The sequence below is a fragment of the Uloborus diversus genome, unplaced genomic scaffold (assembly GCF_026930045.1).
Source record: "Uloborus diversus isolate 005 unplaced genomic scaffold, Udiv.v.3.1 scaffold_750, whole genome shotgun sequence".
Taxonomy (NCBI): domain Eukaryota; kingdom Metazoa; phylum Arthropoda; class Arachnida; order Araneae; family Uloboridae; genus Uloborus; species Uloborus diversus.
In genome coordinates this window covers 10,546-34,748 of record NW_026558957.1, presented here as the reverse complement: position 1 = coordinate 34,748, position 24,203 = coordinate 10,546, and the positions used below count along the sequence as shown (strand labels likewise).

Here is a 24,203-nt window from a genome sequence, read left to right as displayed (position 1 = left end):
CCCCGAGTCCAATGCCCTACCGATCAGGCTACCACGGCCCAACCGGTTGATTATAGAACGATTCGGTTAGTAACCAGTTACTTACCGGTCGACCGGTGAGTTTCGTCGAACGCAACCAATGAGAGATTTCATTAATATTAAAAAAAATGGAGAAAATGTAATAAAAAGAAACTAGACGGTATTATTTCGTCATAATTTTTATTTCTTTAAGGGATAACGTATCAGTTTAATTTATCTTTCTTCAAAAATGCTCTCGATGAGTGCACCGGTCCCTGTACCCGAACACGACCATCTCTCCTCAGAGAGAGATTTAAACCAACGTATTGGCAACAGAGAAGAGGGAATGTAAACAAATAAGTGGAAAATCGGAACTTCGGCAGTTTTCCAATGGCGGCAGGTGCAACAGGTGTGCGAGTTGTATTTTTCGGAGCCCACAAACATCCCAGTTACGTGGTCGAAACATGCTCCATTCCTAGCAAAGATGAACTTCGGGAGGGAGAGATTTTAATCAAGATTTTATACGCCACCATTTGTTCCATCGACATAGAAGACATCGATGGAAAACGAGACGTTAAAAAGCCATGGTAAAAACTCGATGTGTTTTTCGATAATTCCTTATTTTGTATTCCATTCTGTACGATGTTTGTTAAAGTTGAGGCAACGTATACTTTTTTTTAAATCTATAATCACGGGATCAATGGAGCTGCGTCAATGTGCATTGATTGCGAATTTCCTGGTCTAGTTTTTCCTAGTTTTGTCGTTTCTTTCCAGTGTGAGCTGCGGGCAATTGTCGTGTCATTTTATAGCTAGATGGAGCAGGGCTGGCCAAATTAAACGCAATGGTTTTTTTTTTAAACCTATTTAAAAAACCCAATATTTAGCCCACTTTTGGGTTTTTTAAATTTTCTGAGAAGTTTAAGAAAAAAATAATTAATTTAAATACTTTTACAATTTAAACTTCTTTTTTATTTGTCCTTTACCACAGACAATGGACGTAGAAAATTAATTTTGAACTTTAATAGTATTTCTTAACTCTTAACGGCATTAAAAAAATACTTCAAAGATTTTACATTTTATCAAACTCCTCAATAAATAACTCAAATTATCTTGACTAAGTCCTGTCACGTTGATTTTCTCAATATTTGTAGATTGTACAGAGGAAACTACTTTAGCTAAAAGGCTTTCATGTGAATTATTTTCTGCAAGCCAACACGTCACACATCTCGAATAAACAAGGTATATTTTTTAGAAATTAACAGGTTTTACAAACTGTCGGACAGAAAACAGAATAGGATGTACAGTATTTTCATTATCTTACGACGAAAAAATTTAATGTTTCTCACTCTGTACACAGAAATAGAAAAACAGACAACATAAAATTCAAAGAAATGTTTTGATTAAGCTGGAATTCAGTAAAAAGGGATTTAAACTACTTGAGATTCTACAGTAGTTTTGCAAAACAAAATGAAATACAGTAAAGTAAAATGCAAAAAAAAAATAATTAAAAACGAACAAAAGATTTTTATCACTTGAGAAGTAACATTGCCTTAACTGTTGGTAATCAAAGAAACTAAAAAATCTGAAACTTTAACCATTCTTGGGTTTCATCGTCTTTTATACTTTTCTTCAGAAAATGCTGAATTTAGAAAGACCTAAGAAAATTCGGCTTAAAAATTGTGAAACAGTTACTGTGAGTGGCCTATTGCTCAGTTCGGGGAGCACGTTTGTACTGTGAGCTAAGCTACCTTTACATGAAAATGCTTAACAAGTGCTTCCCCCAGACCAAAAAAAAAAAGGGCAAGGTACTTTCAGATAAAAGGGTTAATTGGTCATTCTATTTGAACTTAACCTTTTTTCATCGTCTGCCCTTTTTTTATTTTTTACAGCCAACGTTCTTAACTCTTTTCAGTGTATGAAAGTTATTTCTTTAGTTATGTTTGTTTATTGTAATGTAAGCTTATCATTACCAACCTCATATTTCGTTAAATTTAACTTTATGTTTATTTTTTTAGACTTATGGGTGAGTTTTCAAATTATAATGCCTCTCTTTTTCCTTCCTGTTTAGTTAAAAGAACTCGTTAAATTAAGATCGTTTGGATTTCTTTAAAGGAAGCAGAGTTGAACAAAAATATTGCTCTTAATTTTTTTAAACTAAAGCGTAATTAGAATCTGATGATTTGGTGTTAAATTAATGCATAGGGGTATTTGTTAAGTCTTGATGCTTTAGTTTCACGTCAGAGTACTAGAAAAACATCAATTGGACATCTCTTTCATTTTTTAGGTAGCCCATGCAACGGCGGGCACGCAGCTAGTTGATTTTCAATTTGTTGTTTTTTGCATGGAAGTCTTGTGAACCTAAAGCTCATCCTTTTTTTTTTCAGGAATAACCAATTTAAGCTGCATCATTTATATTTTATTCGGAACTGATGTGATATACCCCACCCTGGGCGATTTTTCCCTGTTGGCGCCAAGAAAACGATGTATGACGACATGTGTCAACATCGTTCTTAGCGATGCTTTTTTATCGCCAACAGGAAAAAATCAGATAAAAAACATGATCAAAGCACTTCAAAACACAATATATATAAAAACAACATAAAACCACATCAAAAAAACATCACGAATATACGCTTCAAAAATACCAGAAACTAGAAAGTTTTTGTACACAAAGAACAATTACTAAAAAGTATTTAAAATGCTTAAATTAACAAAATATTATAACAGCTCACCAATGAAATATGTACCATTAGAAATAACAGCTATAAGTTAATTTACATACGCTAAAAATAAAGTTAAAAACTACAAGAACCCCTCAAGGATTTGTAAAAACAAAGAATTTTGGAAGTGAGAGGGTTTTTTTTGAATTCTAAAATAAAGAACTTACCTTTTTATATGGTATAAATATTCACACTCAGTCTAAAACAATATACATGATATGACAATGGCACGTTACAGATACACACCACGTTGGAGTTAACTTTTAATTAACGTTCAAGTTTGAAGAAACTGGCATTTTCTAAATGTTTTTACTTCAAAACACAACTACTGAATTTAAACTAACACAAAATAAGCATTCCTGTAAGGTATATTGCACCAAACAACACGTATCTCTCCTGCGCCGAACCGAGTAAACAACCCAAGTAAACAAGTTTGAACAGATTTAAGATTGCCTTCAGGTTGCCAAACAAAGGTTAGTTTCACCAGAGATGCCATGCTTAAAAGATTATCGCCTCATTGGCGAGAAAAATATTTCAATTTTGTGCAAAAAATCGGATGTCGCCAAATGGGGGGGGGGGGGGGGGTATATCACATCTGTACCTTTTATTCTTAAAAAGTCGACCTTTGTGCAAAAAAAAGGTATTTAACTGCATGCATTTTTTTTACTTTCAAATTTTGAGTTTCATGCATATTTTTAGCCCTTTTTGTAAATACTGCCTGTTGTGGACTTTTTACCAAACACCGAAAACACCTCTCTACATAGGCATTCTTACTTTGTTTTCTGCATTTAATATTGATTGTATATTTAAGATGTCTCATTTTTATTCCACCTTGTGTGACGGTTGTCTTGAGTATCCTTTCTCTCTTGCCACAGCGTCCTGGGGCACGAGGGCATCGGAGAAGTGGTCCACTCGAAGAGGGAGCGGGATCCTTTCGTTCCGGGGGACAGGGTGACCTTCGGGATGTCTCGAGACTGCGGGGAGTGCCAGATGTGCCGAGCGGACATGGGGGGAGTGCTGCTCTCGGAGTGCCAGGGTGAGTCTGAGATCTTTTTTTTTTTTCCATTTGATCAGCCTTTTTCAATCAACAGGGTTTGTACGCTCCTGTAAAACTCCTCCAATACTCCTTTAGTTAGGAAATTTTTTTGAAGGACCCTTCAAACTCCTTCATTTTGGTTTTAACTCCTTCAAAACTCCTTCTTTTTTTGTTCAAGACTACATACTATGACAGTAACTTAAAATATTTCGGTCAACAACTAACTTTGTTACGAGGATGATTTTGATGTAGTTATTTCATATATTTAATTTTTTCATAAAGGTGTGATTTACAAATTGAGCATAGAAGTCGTAAAAGTTGAAGGTGAAAATATAATTAGATGACTAAGACATTTCATAAATGAAGTAAAACATGCTTAAATGGTGCTTGGCTGTTTTTTTTTTTTTTTTTTTTTTTTTTCAAGTTTTATTATGATTGTTTTTTCCTTCACCACACTCTCAACAGCAAAAGTCAGTTTGTCTAATAATTTTTTTAAATATTTAAAAATACATTTAAGTAGATATAGTAAGTGATTATGTTAAAAAAACAGTTGTTTTGTAGGTTGCAGTTATGATATTGTAAAAAGGGTCATCCCCCACTACTGATGCCATGCCTTGAGGGGGAGGACAGGTTCATGACATTATGACAAGGAGAAGAGAGAGAGTGACAAAAAGTGACATCACACAGTTATTGTAACAATATGTTTATAAAAAATATGACATGGTGGCAAGAGGAGGAGTTACGTGAAGTGTGACACTTTGGGATAAAGGAAAAGGGGGTCAAATAAAAAAAAAGGGCGACATCATTTAATGACGCCCATTAGTACTCCTTCAAAATCTCATTTTACTCCTTCAAAACTCCTTCATTTTATTCCTGAAATTGAGTACGAACCCTGATCAATAATTTAAATTTTTGTCTTTAAATACCTGTATCGAAAAACCTTCCTATGTGAAAACACGGGTGCAGAATATGGCAAATACAGCAATCTACGATCAGGGGAAATTTGAACCATCTGGGGAAAATTTTGCAGATTCGATTTTAAAAAAAGAAAAATCCAATTTTTGTTTTCTGCAAGTGTCTTTTGAATGCATTTTCTTTTGCCGCAACACTCTTTATATTTTCATCAACTATTTGTTGGATAATAATTTGCACATTTAAAATAAATGTAGATATGATATTTTAATTAAAACTTACATGCATTTACTTAATTTGCTTTTTAGATACCGAGTTCTAAGGCTACTAGTTCATTCTATTAGTTTTAAAGATGCAATTGCTTTTTTTTTTCCTCCAAAACTATCTCTACCTATAGTAATAGGAATGAATTTTTATCTGTAACATATAGCATATTGTAAAATTTTGGAGAAATTTTCATACAGATTGGGGGAAATGTTGGTGTTAAAAACATTTTCTGCACCCCTGTGTGAAAATATTTCAATTTCCTTGCGTTTATAGCATAAATGAAACATTTTTTTCATATTTATCATGAATTAGTTTTCATGAAAACCTCCATGCCTAGATTTTTTTTTCTGCTAAACTATCATTTTGATTTGTTCGAAAGTGATCATCACAACAATAAAAATCAGAGATACAACAGGGTTGCCACGCCACAGGAAAACCTGAAGAAACAGGGAAAACACAGAGAATTAAAAAATCAACAAAAAAACAGGGAAAATCCAAGGAATTTTGAAAATTTCCTCAAAAACCTGGAAAATACAGGGAATTTTTTTTCCTTCTTAAATTAAAGTTACAAAAATCAATTCCCAAATGTATAAACTACCAAAAATTAAATACATAGTAATAATTATAATGAGAATATTAATAAAGTTCAGAAATAAAGTAAAATAAAAAATGGTAATTTTGCTTGAAAGTTTTTTTTAAAGTAAATATTAAAATATTTATCATAAAAATAAAATCTTGAATTTCATGATAATTTAGAGTGCATGAAATGAGTCGTCAATCATCATTGTTCTGGGTCACTTATACACTTTTAGGTGCATGGCTAAGAGAAGTTTTTTTTTTTTAAATAAAAAGTTGAATATATTCAACCACCGTGCTATTATTTCAGTTATTATGAATTCGTATTTATTTTCCCACATTTATTTAGAAATTTGTGTTTCGTTTTTTTACCCTGTGGTGAAATTATCAAGTTCTTTTCCAAATAATCAGTGCTCGCTTGTTTGTAATGTTTTATTTTCATACAGGGAAAACACAGGGAATTTTTTTTCCAAAATTGAGTGGCAACCCTGTACAAAGTGTTCTTTTTATCATCAATGGTCATATAGCCCCCTCAAGGCTTACGAGAGATGTTGCTCATCATGGAAGGCCTTAAAGTCAAGCAAAATTTCGAGATAAGCCCAAAATTTAAAGACTTGGCAAGAATTTGGGACACTATTTTTTTACTGACGATTTCATGATCTACATGTGGCAGGACAGCCATCTGTAAAGCATCTGATCCCCCATTACTCACCAAAACTCACTACATTTGGCGACATTTCTTAACATTTTGGCATACTTTAGGACTTCCTATTTTAATAACGGGAACACGAGAGCAATTAACTTATGCATCCAAGAACTTTGATTTGCTCTTTCAAATGCTAATTATTTAATCATTTTTAACACGCTTTTATTAGCTTCACCTGTATGTATGTCTGTATGTATGTATGTATCTTGTAACGGAATCTTGCAGCTCAAATTTCGCCCACTTCCTGCGATCGGATTCTTTTGAAATTTGGCAACCGACCTCAGACCCGATGACAATGCAATATTCCATAATGTGTGTAGGAGTGCTTCCCGCTTTTTATAATGTTTGTGTTTTTCCTTTATATTTGATGTAAGTTTAGCTTTAGTTTTAATGTTACTTCTGTTGTTTGATATGCTAAATGTTTTTTTTTCTGTTTCTGAATTACGTAGAAAAGTATTAGATGTGTAGAGGTATAGAATTTGCTTTCTTTTGAATTTCATCATCTTTTAGCTTTTGCAGCCTGCTTAGTCCATATCACGGTTTAGGGAAGTCTGGGGGAGAATTCATGGGATAAAACTGATTTAGCCCCGCAATGTTGTCTCAAGTCAACATGGCATTACTACATTGTGAACCCTGATGTTTGCATTTTGTAAAAAATATATTTTTAGATTTCGTCGTAAATTTCAATATTTTGACTTTAAATGATAACTTTACGTTTGGTATACCAAAAATAATATTTATTTTGTTTTTAACACGCTTTTATTAGCTTCACATGTATGTATGTATGTATGTATCTTGTAACGGAATCTTGCAGCTCAAATTTCGCCCACTTCCTGCGATCGGATTCTTTTGAAATTCGGCACGCGACCTCAGACCCGATGACAATGCAATATTCTATCATCAAATTAATTAATTAACTCTTTTAATTGTGAGTTTCCTCCAATTTTAATCAATATTTCGGCATAAATCCAACAATGTGAAAAAAAGAAAATTTAAAAAAAATATATAAAAAATGCTCGCAAAAATTATTTAAAAATATCTACAAAAACCTTTAATTTTTCTGCATCAGACAAAATGTGTTCCAATGTTCCAAGGTAATTAGAACACGAAATATAATTGTTTTTGACTCATTTCATGCCAAAATTTAGGTGAGCCTTCCATTGGAAATTCATTGCTGATCAGACCATTGTTGAACAAAGCTTTTATTCAAATGCATCTCAAATTTCCAAAGTAATATAAATATGATTAATTTCGTCAATTAAGTCCCAATCTGATTCAAATTTTCACATATCGCACAAAAAAAAACTTTGCCTGATAATTCTCCAACATAAGACTAAAAGACAGAAAAATGAAATAATAGTTTAAAAAACTAAAAAGACACGCTTTGGTAGCAAAATGAACTAAAAAGTGAAAAATAATCTTTGAATGATAGTAGTCACTTAATTTTAATGTAATACAAAAAAGCCTGGGGGGCTTCTTATCAGTTGTCTAGAATGTCTTCCATTTGTTGTCCATGCAGAAATGTAAATAGACAGCCCCCCACGCTTTTTTTTATTACATTAAAATGAAGTGATTGGTCAACTACTATCATCCAAAGATTATTTTTCACTTTTTAGTTCATTTTGCTACCAAAGCGTGTCTTTTTAGTTTTTTTAAACTATTATTTTATTTTTCTTAATGACACTGTTGTATGGTTTCTTGGTTAGAATTTCAAAGCTATCGACACCTACTCCTTTATCCCAAAATCTGTTAAACCCTGATGCCAGGGGTGCCCACAAAGGGGGGGGGGGAGACATAAATTTTGGGGGGGGGGGGATTTTTAAAATTTTTTTGAACTTTATTTATTTAAATTTATTTATTTATTTATTTTTAGATTAAATTATTTTATTCTGTTTATATTTTATTTCATTTATTTATTTAGTTTGTGTTTGTGTGTATGTCATTGGACATACACACACACACAAAGTAATGTGCATAACTTTTAAAATAAAGTAATGGCAATAATAATTAAAAATAAGTTTTAAAAAATGCCAAAAAAATAAAAAAATACAAAATATTTAAAAAAAATTAAATAAAAAATATTTTAAAATAAATAATAAAATAAAAAATATTAAAAAATAATAATGAAATAAAAAAAAGGGCTCGAAAATAAAAAAGTGGTTGAGAAAGGCTTTTTTCAGGGGGAGGGAGGAATTTGTGGCATTGAACTTGGGGGGGGGGGATAGGCACCCCTACTTGATGCTGCAAGCTGTTCTTGTAACGTTTCTTTGAACTCTCCCTTCTCTCTTCCAGTGTGGTTCCATGGGGCTGAAGGAGGGCTCGGGACTGAGCGGCTGTTTTGCCACCCACATGGTGCTCGAGAGGGGTGCCACTGTGGCACTGGTGCCAACCTGCGTGTCCAATGCGGTGGCTTGCCCTGCCAATTGTGCCCTCTCCACCATAGTCCACGCTGTCAGTTATGCCACATCCAGCACCAAGCTCCCACAGTCTGTAGCCATCGTACAGGTACAGTATTTATTCCTTTTAGTACTACCAACAGCTCGGTTACGATAGCCAGAGGCTGTATTTACATTTTGTAAGTTTCTAATCTCCAAATATTTGAATAAATGCACTATTAATCGTTAAAATATTCATTGCCATTGAGTATTTTAGCTCTCGTATTCTGTCTCGGAGGAATATTCAGCACGATTGTGTTCATGTCGATCGAATTCTATCTACTAGTAGCGTAACAAGAAATTTACTTCTTGGTGGAGCAATGGGAATTTCTGGTTAAACTATTAGTTGAAACAATCGTATTTGATTTGAGCTTGAATAGTACCTACTGGTCAGGTTTAATTCTTTGAATTGTTAGGAAAATGCGAAACACCTGCTGGTTGCATGGTTTCACAGGGGGCAAAGTTGAGAAAGGTGAAAGGTAAATTTGAAAAGCATGTAACTGGACACGTGAAATTACTTTGGGTCTAAAAAGAAGTAAATATAAACAGGTAAGTTTCAAAAATATTTGCTGGAATTCTTTTGCGCACCAAAACATGTGTTTTGCGTGATGCATTGACGTTTATTTTCCTCGGTGATAATGAAGTGCTCAGTCACATAATTATCTTCATGATGTCGAGAAGAACCCTTGACAAGCAAAACTTATAGGAAAAATAATTCATGAAACTGTTGCAGATTTATCTAAAACAGATTATGGTTCGAATTAACACTCTGACTCTTATCTGAAGAGAAATATATTCCTAGAGATGAAAATGATTTGCTTTCATGAGATTGCTGCGAATATTTTTCGGAGCCTAGATTTGCAGAAAAGGATTGTTCTTCTGAATTAGAATCAGAAGAAACCTCGCTAATAAAAACTGATGCTCAAAATATAAAAAGCAGTGAAAAAAAAAAAGGGAAAAGGGTCTGACGCCGAAAAAAGGGGTAAATTTTCAAAATCAGAACTCCAATTTCCTCCAAGTCACCTCCACTGATCGATTTTGCTGCGTTTAAATAAGTATCTACCTCAAGAGAAAGATTAAAATAGTGGGAAATTAAACTATGCGGAAATAAATCTACGAGCATTTGTTCTGATTGCAAAAAAAAAACTGTTAATGGCTAATATACAGGTGACATGATAACATAAGTATTTTGAAATACTGTAAAAGATAGATATGTACGGTATCTTGCGATATTTAGATATTTTTTAAACCAAACACATGCATGGTTGATTATAGTACTTGTTAGTTATTACATGCTAAGAAAATGTCCTCTTTTTTGTACAAATTTGCTCTTTTTCAATGCCAATTGTATAAAGCATGTATATTTCTTTTGATTGAACATAAAATTAAAAAAAAGCTATCTGAGACTTATTTGCAGACTATATTACGATTAAATTGTTAAATTGAACTCTGACATGTTGAAACAAATCTTTCTATGGTAAAAATCCCGAAAGGAGGAAATTTCCGATCTTTGAAGTATGGTGGTCAAAGTGACCGCTGCTAGTCTTTCTAGTGTTAATGAAGTTGGCAACTATATAGTGTTTGGAAAATTTCAGTAGTACTGTGTGTACGTGTTAACTTTGTTGTTGTTCATTTCTTGACTTATTATTTAAATAAATACAACTTTCTTGATTAATCTGCGTGATTAATGAACCAAGAATAACCTCTATTTCATGTTAATGAAGCTGTTCAATCCAGGTGCGCAGCCAGCGGGGGGGGGGGGAGACCCCCCCCCCCACCTAGAATGCTAATTTAACCAATTTTCAAAAGTATTCTTTTTTTTTATTCGAAAAAAGATGAACACGCTTTGAAAAAACGAAGTGGTTCCAAAGTAAGCAGGGACGACGAGAGGTCATTTAAAACTCCCCCCCCCCCCTCTCCTTTTCGGCATTTATTTTTTCTGTAGTTAGGAACTCATTTGAAACGTCAGTGATTACAAGATCGTATCTTCTTCCCTGTTTCATGTACTTTAAAGTTTATTCTTAACGTGATTTCAATTCTGGCATAAGAACAATGAATGTTTTTGCAACATTGAATAAATTGCAAAACTTATACGATTTTAAAGAATTTTACTAAATGATATTAATAATAATAATAAATATGTATTGATGTAGAGAGAGAGAGAGAGAGAGAGAGAACGCTGATAGAGTGTTGTGAAAAAAAATTGTGCCCCCCCCTAAAAATATTTTCTGTTTGCTCCCCTGGTTCAATCTTCTGGGCAATTAACAGAGTGGACATTGAATGTGATAGGATAGCATTTGTTCCATTTGATCCTCTGTGCTGTCTTTACTAATAGTAAAGCTGAAAGTCTCTCTGTCCGGAGGATGTCTGGATGTCTGTAGGATGTCTGGATGTCAGTAGGATGTCTGTGACGCGCATAGCGCCTAGACCGTTGGGCTGATTTTCATGAAATTCGGCACAAAGTGAGTATGTAGCATGGGGGTGTGCACCTCGAAGCGATGTTTCGAAAATTCGATGTGGTTCTTTTTTTATTCTAATTTTAAGAACAAAATTATCATAAGATGGACGAGTAAATGACGGAATTATCATAACGTGGAACCGTCACATGGGCACAAGCCAATGGGCGAGATACGAAATGATCCTAACGTGGAACCGTAAGATAGGTACAAGCCAACTGGCGAGAAAATTCACCATACATTATTTGTAAATATACAAGCGAACCAAAAGACCTTTAATTTTTCTATTACATTCATTAACGAAGATATTACTTAAAAACCTCTAAAAGGTTTTTTGCGATTTTCGCAGTGAGAATCATAGTTAAAATTTTTTAAATCTTTACTAATAATAAAGCAGAAAGTCTCTCTGTCCGGAGGATGTCTGGATGTCTGTAGGATATCTGTAGGATGTCTGTAGGATGTCTGGATCTCTGTGACGCGCATAGCGCCTAAACCGTTCGGCCCGATTTTCATGAAATTTGGTACAGAGTTAGTATGTAGCATGAGGGTGTGCACCTCGAAGCGAGTTTTCGAAAATTCGATGTGGTTCTTTTTCTATTCCAATTTTAAGAAAAAAAACTATCATAAATTGCGAAATCATCATAACGTGGAACCGTAACATGGGCACAAGCCAATGGGCGAGAAAATTCACCATACATTATTTGTAAATATACAGGCGAACCAAAAGACCTTTTAATTTTTCTATTACGGGCAAAGCCGTGCTGGTACCACTAGTTAAGTAATAAGAGTAGACGTAGACTGTGAAGGACAGCATTTTTTTTTCCTTTTTTTTTGAGAATTCTATTCCATGTTCGATCCTCTGTGCCATGAAGTAAGAGACTGTTTGTTCCTTCCCCAGGGGGCCAACCTGATGGGCCTGTATGCCTGCGCCCTGCTCAGGGAGTCTGGTTTCCGAGAGGTCTACTGCCACGATATCTGTCGGGAGAGACTCAGGCTGGTGCCTAGGTTCGGGGGGAGACCTGTCCTGGTGGAGAGCGTACTAGGTGAGTGTCCTGTGTTTGCAAAAATGCTTCCACATACTTATCAACTCTACTGTTTTTAACGGGAGACTCCCGTTTTTTTCAGTCAATCATCAAAAAGTTTCACTTTCTTCTCAATAGATGGCACCCCTTTCTAGTCTACCAATGTCAGGGAATAAGATTTTTTCCAATTTATAACTCATTTAGTAAAAAATTAATTTTTTGGAAGCTTTCCACATTGCATGTTCAAAGAAGCACGTGCTCTGTCGAAAATTGCAGCAGATTTCAATCTTTTTGCATCTTGAAAATATTTCAATTATTTTTAATTGAATCCCCTAGGTTCGGGGGGAGACCTGTCCTGGTGGAGAGTGTACTAGGTGACAGTCCTATAGTGCTTTCATGTTGTTGCGCTAATTCACAACATCCTGTTTTGCATGCAAAATTGCTTTTATCTTTTACTCAAATTGAAAATTAATGTTTTTTATCTTAAAAAAATCCATTAAAAGATTTTGCTGATAAAACATATACATTTTATAACTACTCTTAACGCAGTAAAATTTTGCGGGACAAAAGAGTTTGACGACTATTTAAGCAAATACAGTAGAACCTCTCAATAAGGGACACTAAGGGGACCAGACATTTTGTCCCTTAAACAGAGGTGTCCTTTATTCGGAGGTGGACGAATTGATGCATGCCGTGTACTTATTAATATTATATCACAATAAACATTAAACAATAATTATTAAATACTGAAAATATTTCATATATGGTAAATAAATTTCACAATTATTAAAATTTCTAAGTTTATATTATTTTATGAATTAAAATTTAATCAACAATTTAGTAAAGAATAAGTTTTGTAGCATACAGAAATAATTTTGAAGTCATTCATTACATATATTTGTTTCATGGTATGTAATTTTCAATGAAATACTATGTGAATTACAATTAATGTTCAATTTTTTTAAGTTTTAAATACAGAGCTAATTAGTTGCTTTGCACACTCCGTTGGCCCTGAACTTACTTGAATAAGTTGTTGAAAGGGCAAATCCAGTATCATGTTAATTTAGGAAAGTTTTCTTTCTGTACATTACTTATTCCCTTCGCACATGTTTATGTCAAACTTACCTCAATTAATTTTTTACAGGAAAAATGAAACCTGAATTCCACTAAATTCACTATTTCTTAAGAGTTTATACATTATTTTTAGCATTTTCTTGACTTTGCGGCTGTCCCTTAAACAGAGTGTCCCTTAACTAGAGGTAAATACATGGAAGTCCCAATTCAAAGGGACTGGGACCAGAAAAAATGTCCCTTATTCGGAGTGTCCCTTAAGGGAGGTTCTACTGTATCAATACAAATATTATATTACGGCATTTACTTTATTTAAAACGTTTTTTTCATTTTGGCTTACAAACTCTTGAATGTCAGAAAAAGACAACTTTGGAGCAGGACAGCAAATAAATAATCAAATTTCAATAAATACTTTTTTTTTTGAAATCCTGAAACACTGCCAGGGAATTTTGTGTAATGTGTAGTACATGTTTCTTAAAAACGTGGTATCCTTTATAGAAAGGAAGCTCTTTCTCCTAAAGGGCTGTATTCTGCCGTGTGCAGGTAAACAGCAATATCTGCAGAAATGAGTTTTCGAGATATTTGAAGAAACGCGTTTTGGATTCAATACTCACAATCTGGAAATGTTGGAATTAGACGTCTTTTTTGCGCCTTTTTTCAGCGGAAAACAAATAAGCGAGCTTGTACAGTAAAGATAGCGTACAATAGATGACAAAAATGCAAAAAAAAATGAAAAATGAAAAATTTGCAGTTACTACCCTTTACCTGCACACGGCAGTATTATACAGCAGTTTTCTTATTCAATTCAACTTTCCTGTTCAGCAAATATTACATGAAGCAAAAGAAATTAGGCAAGCAATAGTAGCTCCATAAATAATCCGCTTACGCAAGAAAATGAATGGTTCTGGATACAGTTTAGTTGAGCATTAATACTGAAGGAATTCAGAAATAAAGGAGAGAAATAAAGAAAGAAAGAACGTAAACTGTTTAAGAATAACAGAACATAGGTGTCACCTAGGGTCAAAAGTGATTTGTAATTATGGACTGTAAAAAATGTATAAACTAAATTTTTACACGTTATTGAGGAGTCAGAATCTTAACCTTAGCAAATTAAGTTGAGCCTTCTGAATGAAACGAAGACAAAATTTAATAGTCATAAGAAAAAATGTAATTCACTAAATATGATCGAAAAGGAAATGATATACCTTACTTAAACTTTAAATACCTTAACTTTTTACTTAAAAATCATCTTAAGAAAGATATTAATGTATTGGAAAGGGTTCAAAGGCAGGCTACAAGGCTAATAAATGGACTTTCTCACTTAGACTACGATTCCAGGCTTAGAAGGCTAAAAATGTTTATTTATTAGTTTGTTAAGAGGTGGATCTTTTACCCTACCTCTGACATGGAAAGCTTACCTTTGTTACCCCCCCCCCCCCCCACATCCTTTACTTCTGTTTTAAATAATTTCTCTTTAATTTTTCACATGTGCTCGACTTGCTCTCTGGAGCTGAGAAATTCATCCTAAGTTCGTTTAAATCTTTGGAATAAAATAAGGAACTATTTTTTTTTCTTGTGAATTATTTTTCATAATCCCGCTGATTTAAAAATCCAAATGTGTCCGGCATTTGGAAAAGCTGCCATTGTGTATTTTTAGACATGTATGAATGAAAGAAGTACCTTTGTTCAGAGAAGTAAAAGAAAATGTAACAACGTTAAATCACACAAATTTAGAGAACTATAGACACCTGATTTGATGTTTCGAGGAACCCCTTTTTCATCGCAGAAAAAAAGCTTGCTCTCACTTTTCTGCATTAAAAATGGGTGTTCCTTGAAACTCCAAAACACGTGTCGGCAATTCTCGGCAAATTTGTGTGACTCAACGTTGTTCTATTCCTTATATAGAAGTTTGGTAAGACCTCATTTGGAGTATGCTGAGTTCAGTTTTGGTCTCCTTATCTTAAGAAAGATAGTAATGTATTGGAAAGGGTTCAGAGGCGGGCTACAAGGCTAATAAGTGGACTTTCCCACTTAGATTATGATTCCAGGCTTAGAAGGCTAAAAATGTACAGTCTCGAGCAAAGAAGAGACCGAGGGGACATGATTCAGCTGTTTAAATCCATTAAAACGAAAGATGTTACGGGGCTAAAGTTAAGCACTGAAAACAGGACGAGGGGTCATTGTTTTAAGCTATTTAAATCTCAGGCTAACATGGATGTTAGGAAAAATTATTATTATTGTAGCAGGGTAGTGGAACTGTGGAACAGTTTACCGGAAGAAGTGGTAATGAGCAAGGGAGTAGACAGTTTTAAGAGGGCCATTGATCTTCACTGGGGATTGTAAATGGACTAGGACCAGTCTAGCTGGGCCCAGAGCCTGTTGCTGGTCATCACTTATGTATTTGTATATTTGTATTTTTTTTTTTTTGAAAAAAATCAGTACAATCGGATTTTTTATTAAGCACTTTTATTATACTTGGCCTGATTTTCATGGAAAAATCAGAGGCCTGCTTTGGCTTATATCTCAGCAACTAGACCACTTAGAGACTTCGAGATTTCACTGAATGGTTTGATTTATCTTAAGGTACAACTTAACGCTGAAAAATTAAAATTCTAAAATAAAATTATTATTTTAGTTAGGATGAAAAACAGCAAATTTCGTGTCATTTCCCCATCAAATGTTTAAATATAAAACCCATCGTTACAAATTTCGTTGCCTTGCAACAGTAATATTAATAGTAATCATAATGAAAATTTTGAATCAAGGCTTCTCTGAAGCAAACATAAATCCTAGAGAGGAACAAGGATTAAACTTTAATGCCAACTGCTTATTGTTTTAGACTTGTATATAAGTTTTTTCCCTTTTATTACCGAGCATTTATGTGAAAAAATAAGGTGAAGTTTCGTGAGGGTGAAATATTTCTATTTCTGAATTTCATTTTCACTAAAAAAAACAAACAAAATAATAGAATTTTTACAAAATACTAAGCATTTTTCATAATGCACTCAAAAGGACAAAATAACTTTTCTGGGTCAGAAAGGACAACTTAAGTACTCCTGTAGTTTTCAAAAATTCCTATTCTACTCAAACAAATGGAATCTATGCATAATATTCTATTTAAATTTAAATATTTAATTCTATATTTTAACCTAAAGGCATTCTATTTTCTTTTTTGTTATTGGATAATTCAAACTAAATAAAAGTAAATTTTAAAGAACAAATTAAATATTTAATGTAAGTGTTTTTATTAAAAGGCAAAAAAACTAAATTCTTACAACATTTTTTAAGAAAATGAATTCTGAGGATTTAATTGTTTGTATAATAACGTTAGTTTTGATGGTTTGGTCACTCCTAATTTTATTTAATTTATTTATTTATTTATTTATTTATTTATTTTTTGAGGAATCACAAATTGCTTATTATCCACAAAGACCATATTGCTTCATTGTATCAAAGAGTCTGATAGACGTGTGAAATAGCTTATAGCATTAAAACTACGTATGTAATTTGAGGATTTAAAATTTATTTTATCAATCTCTGAAAATGATTGAAATTTATTTTTGTCTTTTCATTGACAAACATCTTTTATTTTTTCAAAGAGTTATCTTCAATTCAGACATGAAATGTAAGATTTATTGTTTTTTTTTTCTTTGATTATCAAGTTTTACATCTTCTTTAATCTAGATAAATCTGCTTGCAATTGTCCTTATTTGTGTTTCATAACTCCTTTTTTTTTTCCTGTCACCCAAGGATTTTTACAAAACACAAATTTATAAATTCATGAGAAGAAAAAACAAGAGAGATCGAAATTTAAAAAAAAGTAAATAGTTTTTCTTAGTTTTGCATTTTTTTCTTGTACTACTTCGGATCTAGCCACAGTGTTCTTCATTGGATCCTGTCTTTGTGAGCAAAAAAACTTTTTGTGACTTGGTGTGAAGTCCGACTTCCACAGTAAACGCATGCCATAAGGACCCGTTTATATTGTAGGCAACCATTCACACACAACAATTCATTCACACACAACAATTCATTCACACAAAGGAAAGGAGAGAGGAAATACGTCCATGCCCGAGCCAGGATTCAAACCTGGATCCTTTTTTATTTTTTGCTCTCTTTTTCATTTAATTCATTTTTCAAAAATATTTTTTATTTTATTAAATTTTTTAAATATTTTTAAAATTTATTATTTATTTATTTATTATTATTATTTTTGTGCGGTACTTAGTTGAAATAAAAATCTTCAAGCGAGTGGACTGTATGCGTTTTATTGCTATGGACAGACAAGACAGGTTTTCAAAGGCGATTTTCTTATCGTAACAAAAAAAAGGTTTGCCATATGTTGGCGTGAATAGTTCAAGGAAAATAACTTCGCCAGGGCGATAAAGTTACAAATACTGAACAATTTTTACGTATTATTTTTTAAATATTTTTTTTAATTTATTATTTATTTATTTATTATTATTATTTTTGTGCGGTACTTAGTCGAAATAAAAATCTTCAAGCGAGTGGACTGTATTCGTTTTATTGCTATGGACAGACAAGACAGGTTTTCAAAGGCGATTTTTTTATCGTAACAAAAAAAAGGTTTGCCATATGTTGGCGTGAATAGTTCAAAGAAAATAACTTCGCCAGGGCGATAAAGTTACAAATACTGAACAATTTTTACGTATTATTTTTGATTTATTAGAAAAGTTCTGTGCTATGCCAATGACATACACACACAAGCTAAATAAATAAATGAAATAAATATGAACAGAATAAAATAAATAAATTTTAATAAATAAAAAAGAAAAAAAACAAAAAAAAAAAATCCCGCCACTTGGGTCGCTTTCCTTCTCTGACCACTAGACAAGGCAATCGGCAAACTTTCTTTCTCTTTGTGTTAAATAATTAAATTGAACTGATTTTTTTTCCTACGGGATGCTTTGACTTTGATCTAAAAAAAAAATTCCACGATGCCTGACGATGTTGTATTTGTTTGAACGTGATGTGAAACGATTGCTTTTCCCCTTCGGACAGACGAGGGCTCAATTGACGAGGGTTGATTTTCTCAATATTTGTAGATTGTACAAAAGAAACTAATCTAGTTAAAAGGCTTTCATGTAAATTATTTTCTGCTAACCTACACGTCACAAATCTCGAATAAACACAAGGTAAATTTTTTAGAAATAAACAGATTTTTCAAACGGTCGACAGAAAACAGAACAGGTACAGTATTTTCATTATTTTACAAAAAGTTAAATATTTCTTACCCTGTACACAGAAATAGAAAATCGGGCAGCATAAAATTCAAAGAAATGTCTTGATTAAGCTGGAATTCAGTAAAAAGGGATTTAAACCACTTGACTTTCTACAGTAGTTTTGCATAACAAAATGAAATACAATAAAGTAAAATGAAAAAAAAAAAAAAAAAAAAAAAAATTAGTAATTAAAAACGAACAATAGATTTTATCACTCGAGAAGTAACTTTGCCTTAACTGTTGGTAATAATGAAAATTAAAAACTCTGAAACTTCACCATTCTTGGGTTTTGTCGTCTTTTATACTTTTCTTCAGAAAACGCTGAATTTTAACTCGTTTTCCAGCTTTTTTTTTTACCCAAAGACAATTTTTGCACTTTGTCCATATACTTATGCTACACTATGCTACAAGTACCCCACATTTTCCCTAAAAAAAGACAAAAAAACCCACATTTCTTTTAAAAAAACCAACTTTAGTTGGGTTTTATTTTAAAAAACCCTTGGTCCACGGGCTTTTTTAAAAAACCCCGGATTTTTGCCAACCCTGTCTAGGATGCTAAGACTTTATTTTATTTATTTATTTATTTTTTTAAAATCTGAGAACTGTTTGGATGCTATTGTGATCTTCCTCCCTTTCTGGTGTTGGTGCTATGAATTTTGATTTATATCTAACGATGTTGTGTTTGTCTGAACGTGATATGAAACGATTGCTTTTCCCCTTCGGACAGAGGAGGGCTGTGGTGTTGCGGAGGGGGTGGCCGATGTGGTGATGGATGTGTGTGGCAAGTGGGATGTGGTGTCCTACGCCCTGCACTCACTGAGGCACAGGGGCATGTATCTGATCGTGGGGAGCACACACTCCACCGGGGCCACCATGGACCTACGCACTGTGCTCCGGAAGTGCATCACCATCAGAGGTATGTTCAACTGTTTTTTTTTTTAAATGAAACTGCAGTCGGACCTCTATATATCGAAGTACTAAATTGTCGGAAAAAAATTCGATATACAGGGTGTCCCAAAAGGTCGTTTACAAACTTAACATGCCGGTCTGTCATATTATGATGAACAAGATTTACATAGGAACATGTATTCGCAAACGCAATGCTGGCGCACTCCATGCACACAAAGTCAGACACTAACGGATGCACAACATGTCACATGTCTATTATACAAAGACGGTTTTATACAACATTTTAGTCTTTTAGGAAAGCTTAAAGCAGTTGCTAAAATTTGAGTCCTGCCAGCTCTCATAATCACGCTGCAACGACAACGCAAGAAATCCTGTCAGAATGGATCGTTATGACGACGGTCGGTACTTGGTTCGTTGCGACGATGTCTGACAGTGAAAGGCAGCAAATTTCAACAACAGCTATAAGCCTTCCTTGACAACTAAAATGTTGTGTAAAATCGTCTTTGTGTAATAAATATGCGACATGTTCTGCATCCGTTAGTGCCTGACTTGGTGTGCGTAGTGTGCCAGCATTGGGCTTGCGAACGTATGTTACTATGTAAATCTTGTTCATCATGATATGACAGGCCAGCATGTCAAGTTTGTAAACGACCTTTTGGGACACCCTGTATAGAAATTTCGATATATAGAAACGATCTTATTTTGTCCTAAAAGTCTCCTAAAACATTAAAATTGAAACTAATTTACGTGTATGAAATCCAATTTCAAATTAATACGAGCATCGGATTAAATAAAAGTTAATAATTAAAAAAAATAAAAGAAATTACATTTTTACGCCTTCATACTTATATGTTCATTCTTCAATTCAACTTGATCCACAACATGAGGGGATTTTCGTTTTGACAATGTAATCGAGAGACAAGTAAAAAATCAATCTACTTAACTTGAATGATTTTTACTGCAGCTAAAATGACTAGGAATGCTAATCAACAGACAAAAGGGATGACTTGAAACCGATTTCAGAGTGTTAGTGGTTACAACTAAGATTTGAAATGAACTCGAGGGAATTTAAGAACTCCAGAACGAAACAACGTCCTATCTACACATCCCTCAACCCCAGATTCCTTATGAGTTTCGTAGCAACCTTTAGTGAATATAATTTTCTCCCCTAACCTTCATTTTTTCATGAGACAAACAGTCTAAATTGGAAAAAAAAAAATCTACGAATGTCTCAAAAAAAATTCGATGTATAGAGATTTTTTCGATATATAGAAACAATTTTTCTATGTAATGAACATCGAAATTTGCTGGGATTTCGATGTATAGAAAATTTCGATATGTGGAAGTTCGATATATGGAAGTTCGACTGTACTATTTGCAAAGGTTTTGAAATTCTGATCTACGAGCTTTTTGTGTGGCAAAAGTGACGTAGCTGTTTTTTACTTGTTGCCAAAAACAATATTTATCTTTATCTTGACTAATAATCAGAGTTGGCAAGTTTTTGCCGCGGAAAAAACCATGGAAAAAACCACGGTTTTTACCGCCCGGCAAAAATAGGATTTTGCCAGTTTTTGCCAAAGTGGCAAAAATAGATTTTGTGTTAACAACTTACGGACAGTTTTTTTTTCCTTTTATATAAAAGTAAAAAGCATGAAAAGATTTGATAAAATTTTAATTCAATTATTTTTATAGTTTAAAAAAAATTTAAGGTTTAACTTACTTTTAAAGTTATGGAGCATTTTTACTTTTAAATTTTTAAACATTAACATAAAATTTCAGTTATTAACATCTAAGACAAATAATTAACTTACAATGAAAATGTAATTAGATTGTTTATTATAGCATTTTTTACAGAATACTAAATATCTATATGAAGTATACTTAATCAAGATGCAACTATAAAATAAAAGAAATAAAAGTTGGCTGATTCTGAAAAAATTGTTTTAGCAAACATTTAAAATCTGAAGTTTTGCAATCCCAACATTGGTTTTTTATTTATTTTTCACCTTATAAATTAGAAGTAACATGGAGAGACATAACTAAAATATTAAAGTGCATTATTTATATTATAGTGTCACTATTTCTTGATTAACAATATAAAGCTACTTTATTTGCAATTAGGTTTTTGCCATTTTTTCCATTTTTGCCGTTTTTTTTTCCTTTTTTTGCCATGGTTTTTTCCACTGTCCCAGCAAAAATACCTTTTTGCCAGCAAAAAAACCCAACCTTGCTAATAATAAAACTGAAAGTCTCTCTGTCCGGATCTCTGTCTGTCTCTCAGGATCTCTGTGACAGGCATAGCGCCTAGACCGTTCGGCCGATTTTCCTGAAATTTGGCACAAAGTTAGTTTGTAGCATGTGGGGGTGTGCACCTCGAAGCGAGTTTTCGAAAATTCGATGTGGTTCTTTTTCTAATCCAATTTTGAGAACATTCCTCCGAGCAAAAATATCGTAAGATGGACGAGTAAATGACCAAGTTATCATGTGCAAGCCAATTGGTAAGAAATTCACCATACATTATTTGTAAATATACAGGCGAACCAAAAGACCTTTTAATTTTCTACTTCGGGCAAAGCCGTGCGGGTGCCACTAGTATTATTATAAATCAGGGGTGATTGTGTTCCGATATTTTACCGAATTTCCGGTATTTTCGGACGTATTTCCGGTATTTTTATGTCCGAAAATACCGGAATTGTTTTTTTTTTATGCTTTTATCTCCTTACCTCCGCAATTTTTTTTAAATTATATAATACTCATCAAATATACCTGCAAGAGCCTTAAGATGGACACCTATCCCTTAAGATGGACAATTGTCAAGATAATTTTGTATAACACCAGCTCAAAAGTAACTTTGTAACCCATTAAAATTTTAATCAAATGTCCACACAATATTTTGACTCAGAACTATTTAATACTATGGCAAAGGTGCACTTAAGTAATAAGGGTCAAAGATTCCCCCCCCCCCCGGTCTCGCTTTAAAACTTTCAGGTATTTTTTGATGAACTCACAATCACCCCTGTATAAATGCAAAAGTTTGTGAGGATGCTTGTTATTCTTTCATGCAAAAACTACTGAATGGATTTCAAAAGATACTTTACAATAATATAGCTTATGCATCAGAATAACAGTAGGGTACTTTTTGTAAGGTACTTTATGTAGCGATTGTTTCTCATAACTATTACTGATCCAGGCAACCCCGGGTGTTTTTGCTTGTGAAAAATAATAGTAAAGTCTCGAAAATCCGAGTCTTGGAAGTTTGAGGTTCCGCTTCATTCAAGGTGCTTAATTTATCTATTCAGTTACATTTTTTAGTTCAAAAAAAAATTTCTTTCATTAAAATTTGAAAGGAGAAATCTTTTACAACGGTCTAAGTCATTCAATTACAGAGTAAATAATAAAAAATGCATTGAGAGGTTTTGGTTGCAACAACACTCCTTAAGATCTGTGAAATATTCATCTACTACTTTAGTTTCCATCCATATTTATATAGATTAAGAGATGACTTGGAAATAATAGCTTGATATGTAAAATTGACGTTGATTAACCACAAAGAACGTGCAAACATGCCTTTTGGAATACCTGATTGGACTAAAAATAGAAGATTCACAACATATCTATGCTATATGAGTCGTATATACGAAATTTTAAAGCACATAAGTATAGATGTAATGACAAAACTTATCGAAATGCATTCTTGGTTGCATACAAATTTGCACACGTAAATACATACACAGAACTCACGAAGAAAAAAATCTGAAATTCATTTAGAGGTAATTAAAAGCAAAATTTATGCTAAAAATTTCAGTGATGATATTTTTTGTAAAGACAATACTCCCCCTGCTTTGTACATGGAAGTAAAAGGTGCTCCTTCTGACGTCATCGAAAAGTGTAAAATTTTAATTTGTAAGGATTTTCCGGATTATCCCAATTTTCCGTAATCCGAAGTAGCCTGAGCCCCAATTACCTCCGAGTTTTGAGACCCTACTGCAATTATCAAGTCCTCGGATTAGCAGTCCTCGGATGCTATGACTGAACTGGCAGTGTATTTTATGAATTTCTGCATTAAGTAAAATCCTAACGAATGCGCAAATTGGCGCTAAGTCTCGGCTTAGGAAAATGAACAGTACTTACGCAGAACATTAATGCGAATTCCGTAACATAATATTCCACATAATGCAAAATGCAAATTCCATAAAGTTCAGTAAAGCTAAACCAACAACAATGTAACTACTACTTCTTGACATGAATCTCAATTTAAAAAAAAATTCTTTTTTCCTTGAGGTTTTTTTCTCCCAGGTTTTCCCCCCCAAAAAAAATTTTTTCCCCAAGGAATTCCCCTCGAAACCCATTTCCCGAAAATTTTACCCCAGAGAGCACCAGATTTCCCCAAAATGGGGAAATTTCCCCCAATCTGGCAACACTGAGCAGGAGTCGACTGTAGAAATTCCGAAAATGGAAATTTTTGCTTTGAAACTCGAAACAAATTTGAATTTTTTTTTTTGAGTTTGTTTTATTGATTGTTGTTGTGAGATATCTTGGAATATAGTATGATTTTTTCAACCCGGCTCTTCGAAAGTAAAGCTGTGTCTGTCCTGTTTCAGGCATCCAGAGCTACAAGGCAGAACACCTGCAGAAGGCCATGGACTTCCTGTCCGCAACAGCCAACAAGTACCCCTACGAATCGCTCATCAGTTCCCCCTTCCCCCTCCAAGAGTTCCACTCTGCGGTGGTCACTGCTCGCACCAAGAGGTACTGTAGGACTGCCATTGCACCACGCCTACACAGTCCCTGAGCAGTTTTTCGATTTTAACCCGTTTCGATTTTTATGTGGTACCGAATCTTTGAAACATCCTTCC

The 24,203-nt window shown here is 33.5% G+C and overlaps 1 protein-coding gene across 1 annotated transcript; it reads left to right on the top strand.

Annotated features, from left to right (window-relative positions):
* The first annotated feature begins 387 nt into the window (after positions 1 to 387).
* Positions 388 to 24,139, top strand: LOC129233862 (L-threonine 3-dehydrogenase-like). Its single transcript, XM_054867792.1, is given in 7 exon segments — positions 388 to 584; positions 3,593 to 3,725; positions 3,727 to 3,753; positions 8,507 to 8,719; positions 12,004 to 12,148; positions 19,166 to 19,354; positions 23,949 to 24,139. Coding segments are annotated over 7 exon segments (1,095 nt in total).
* Positions 24,140 to 24,203: the final 64 nt, after the last annotated feature.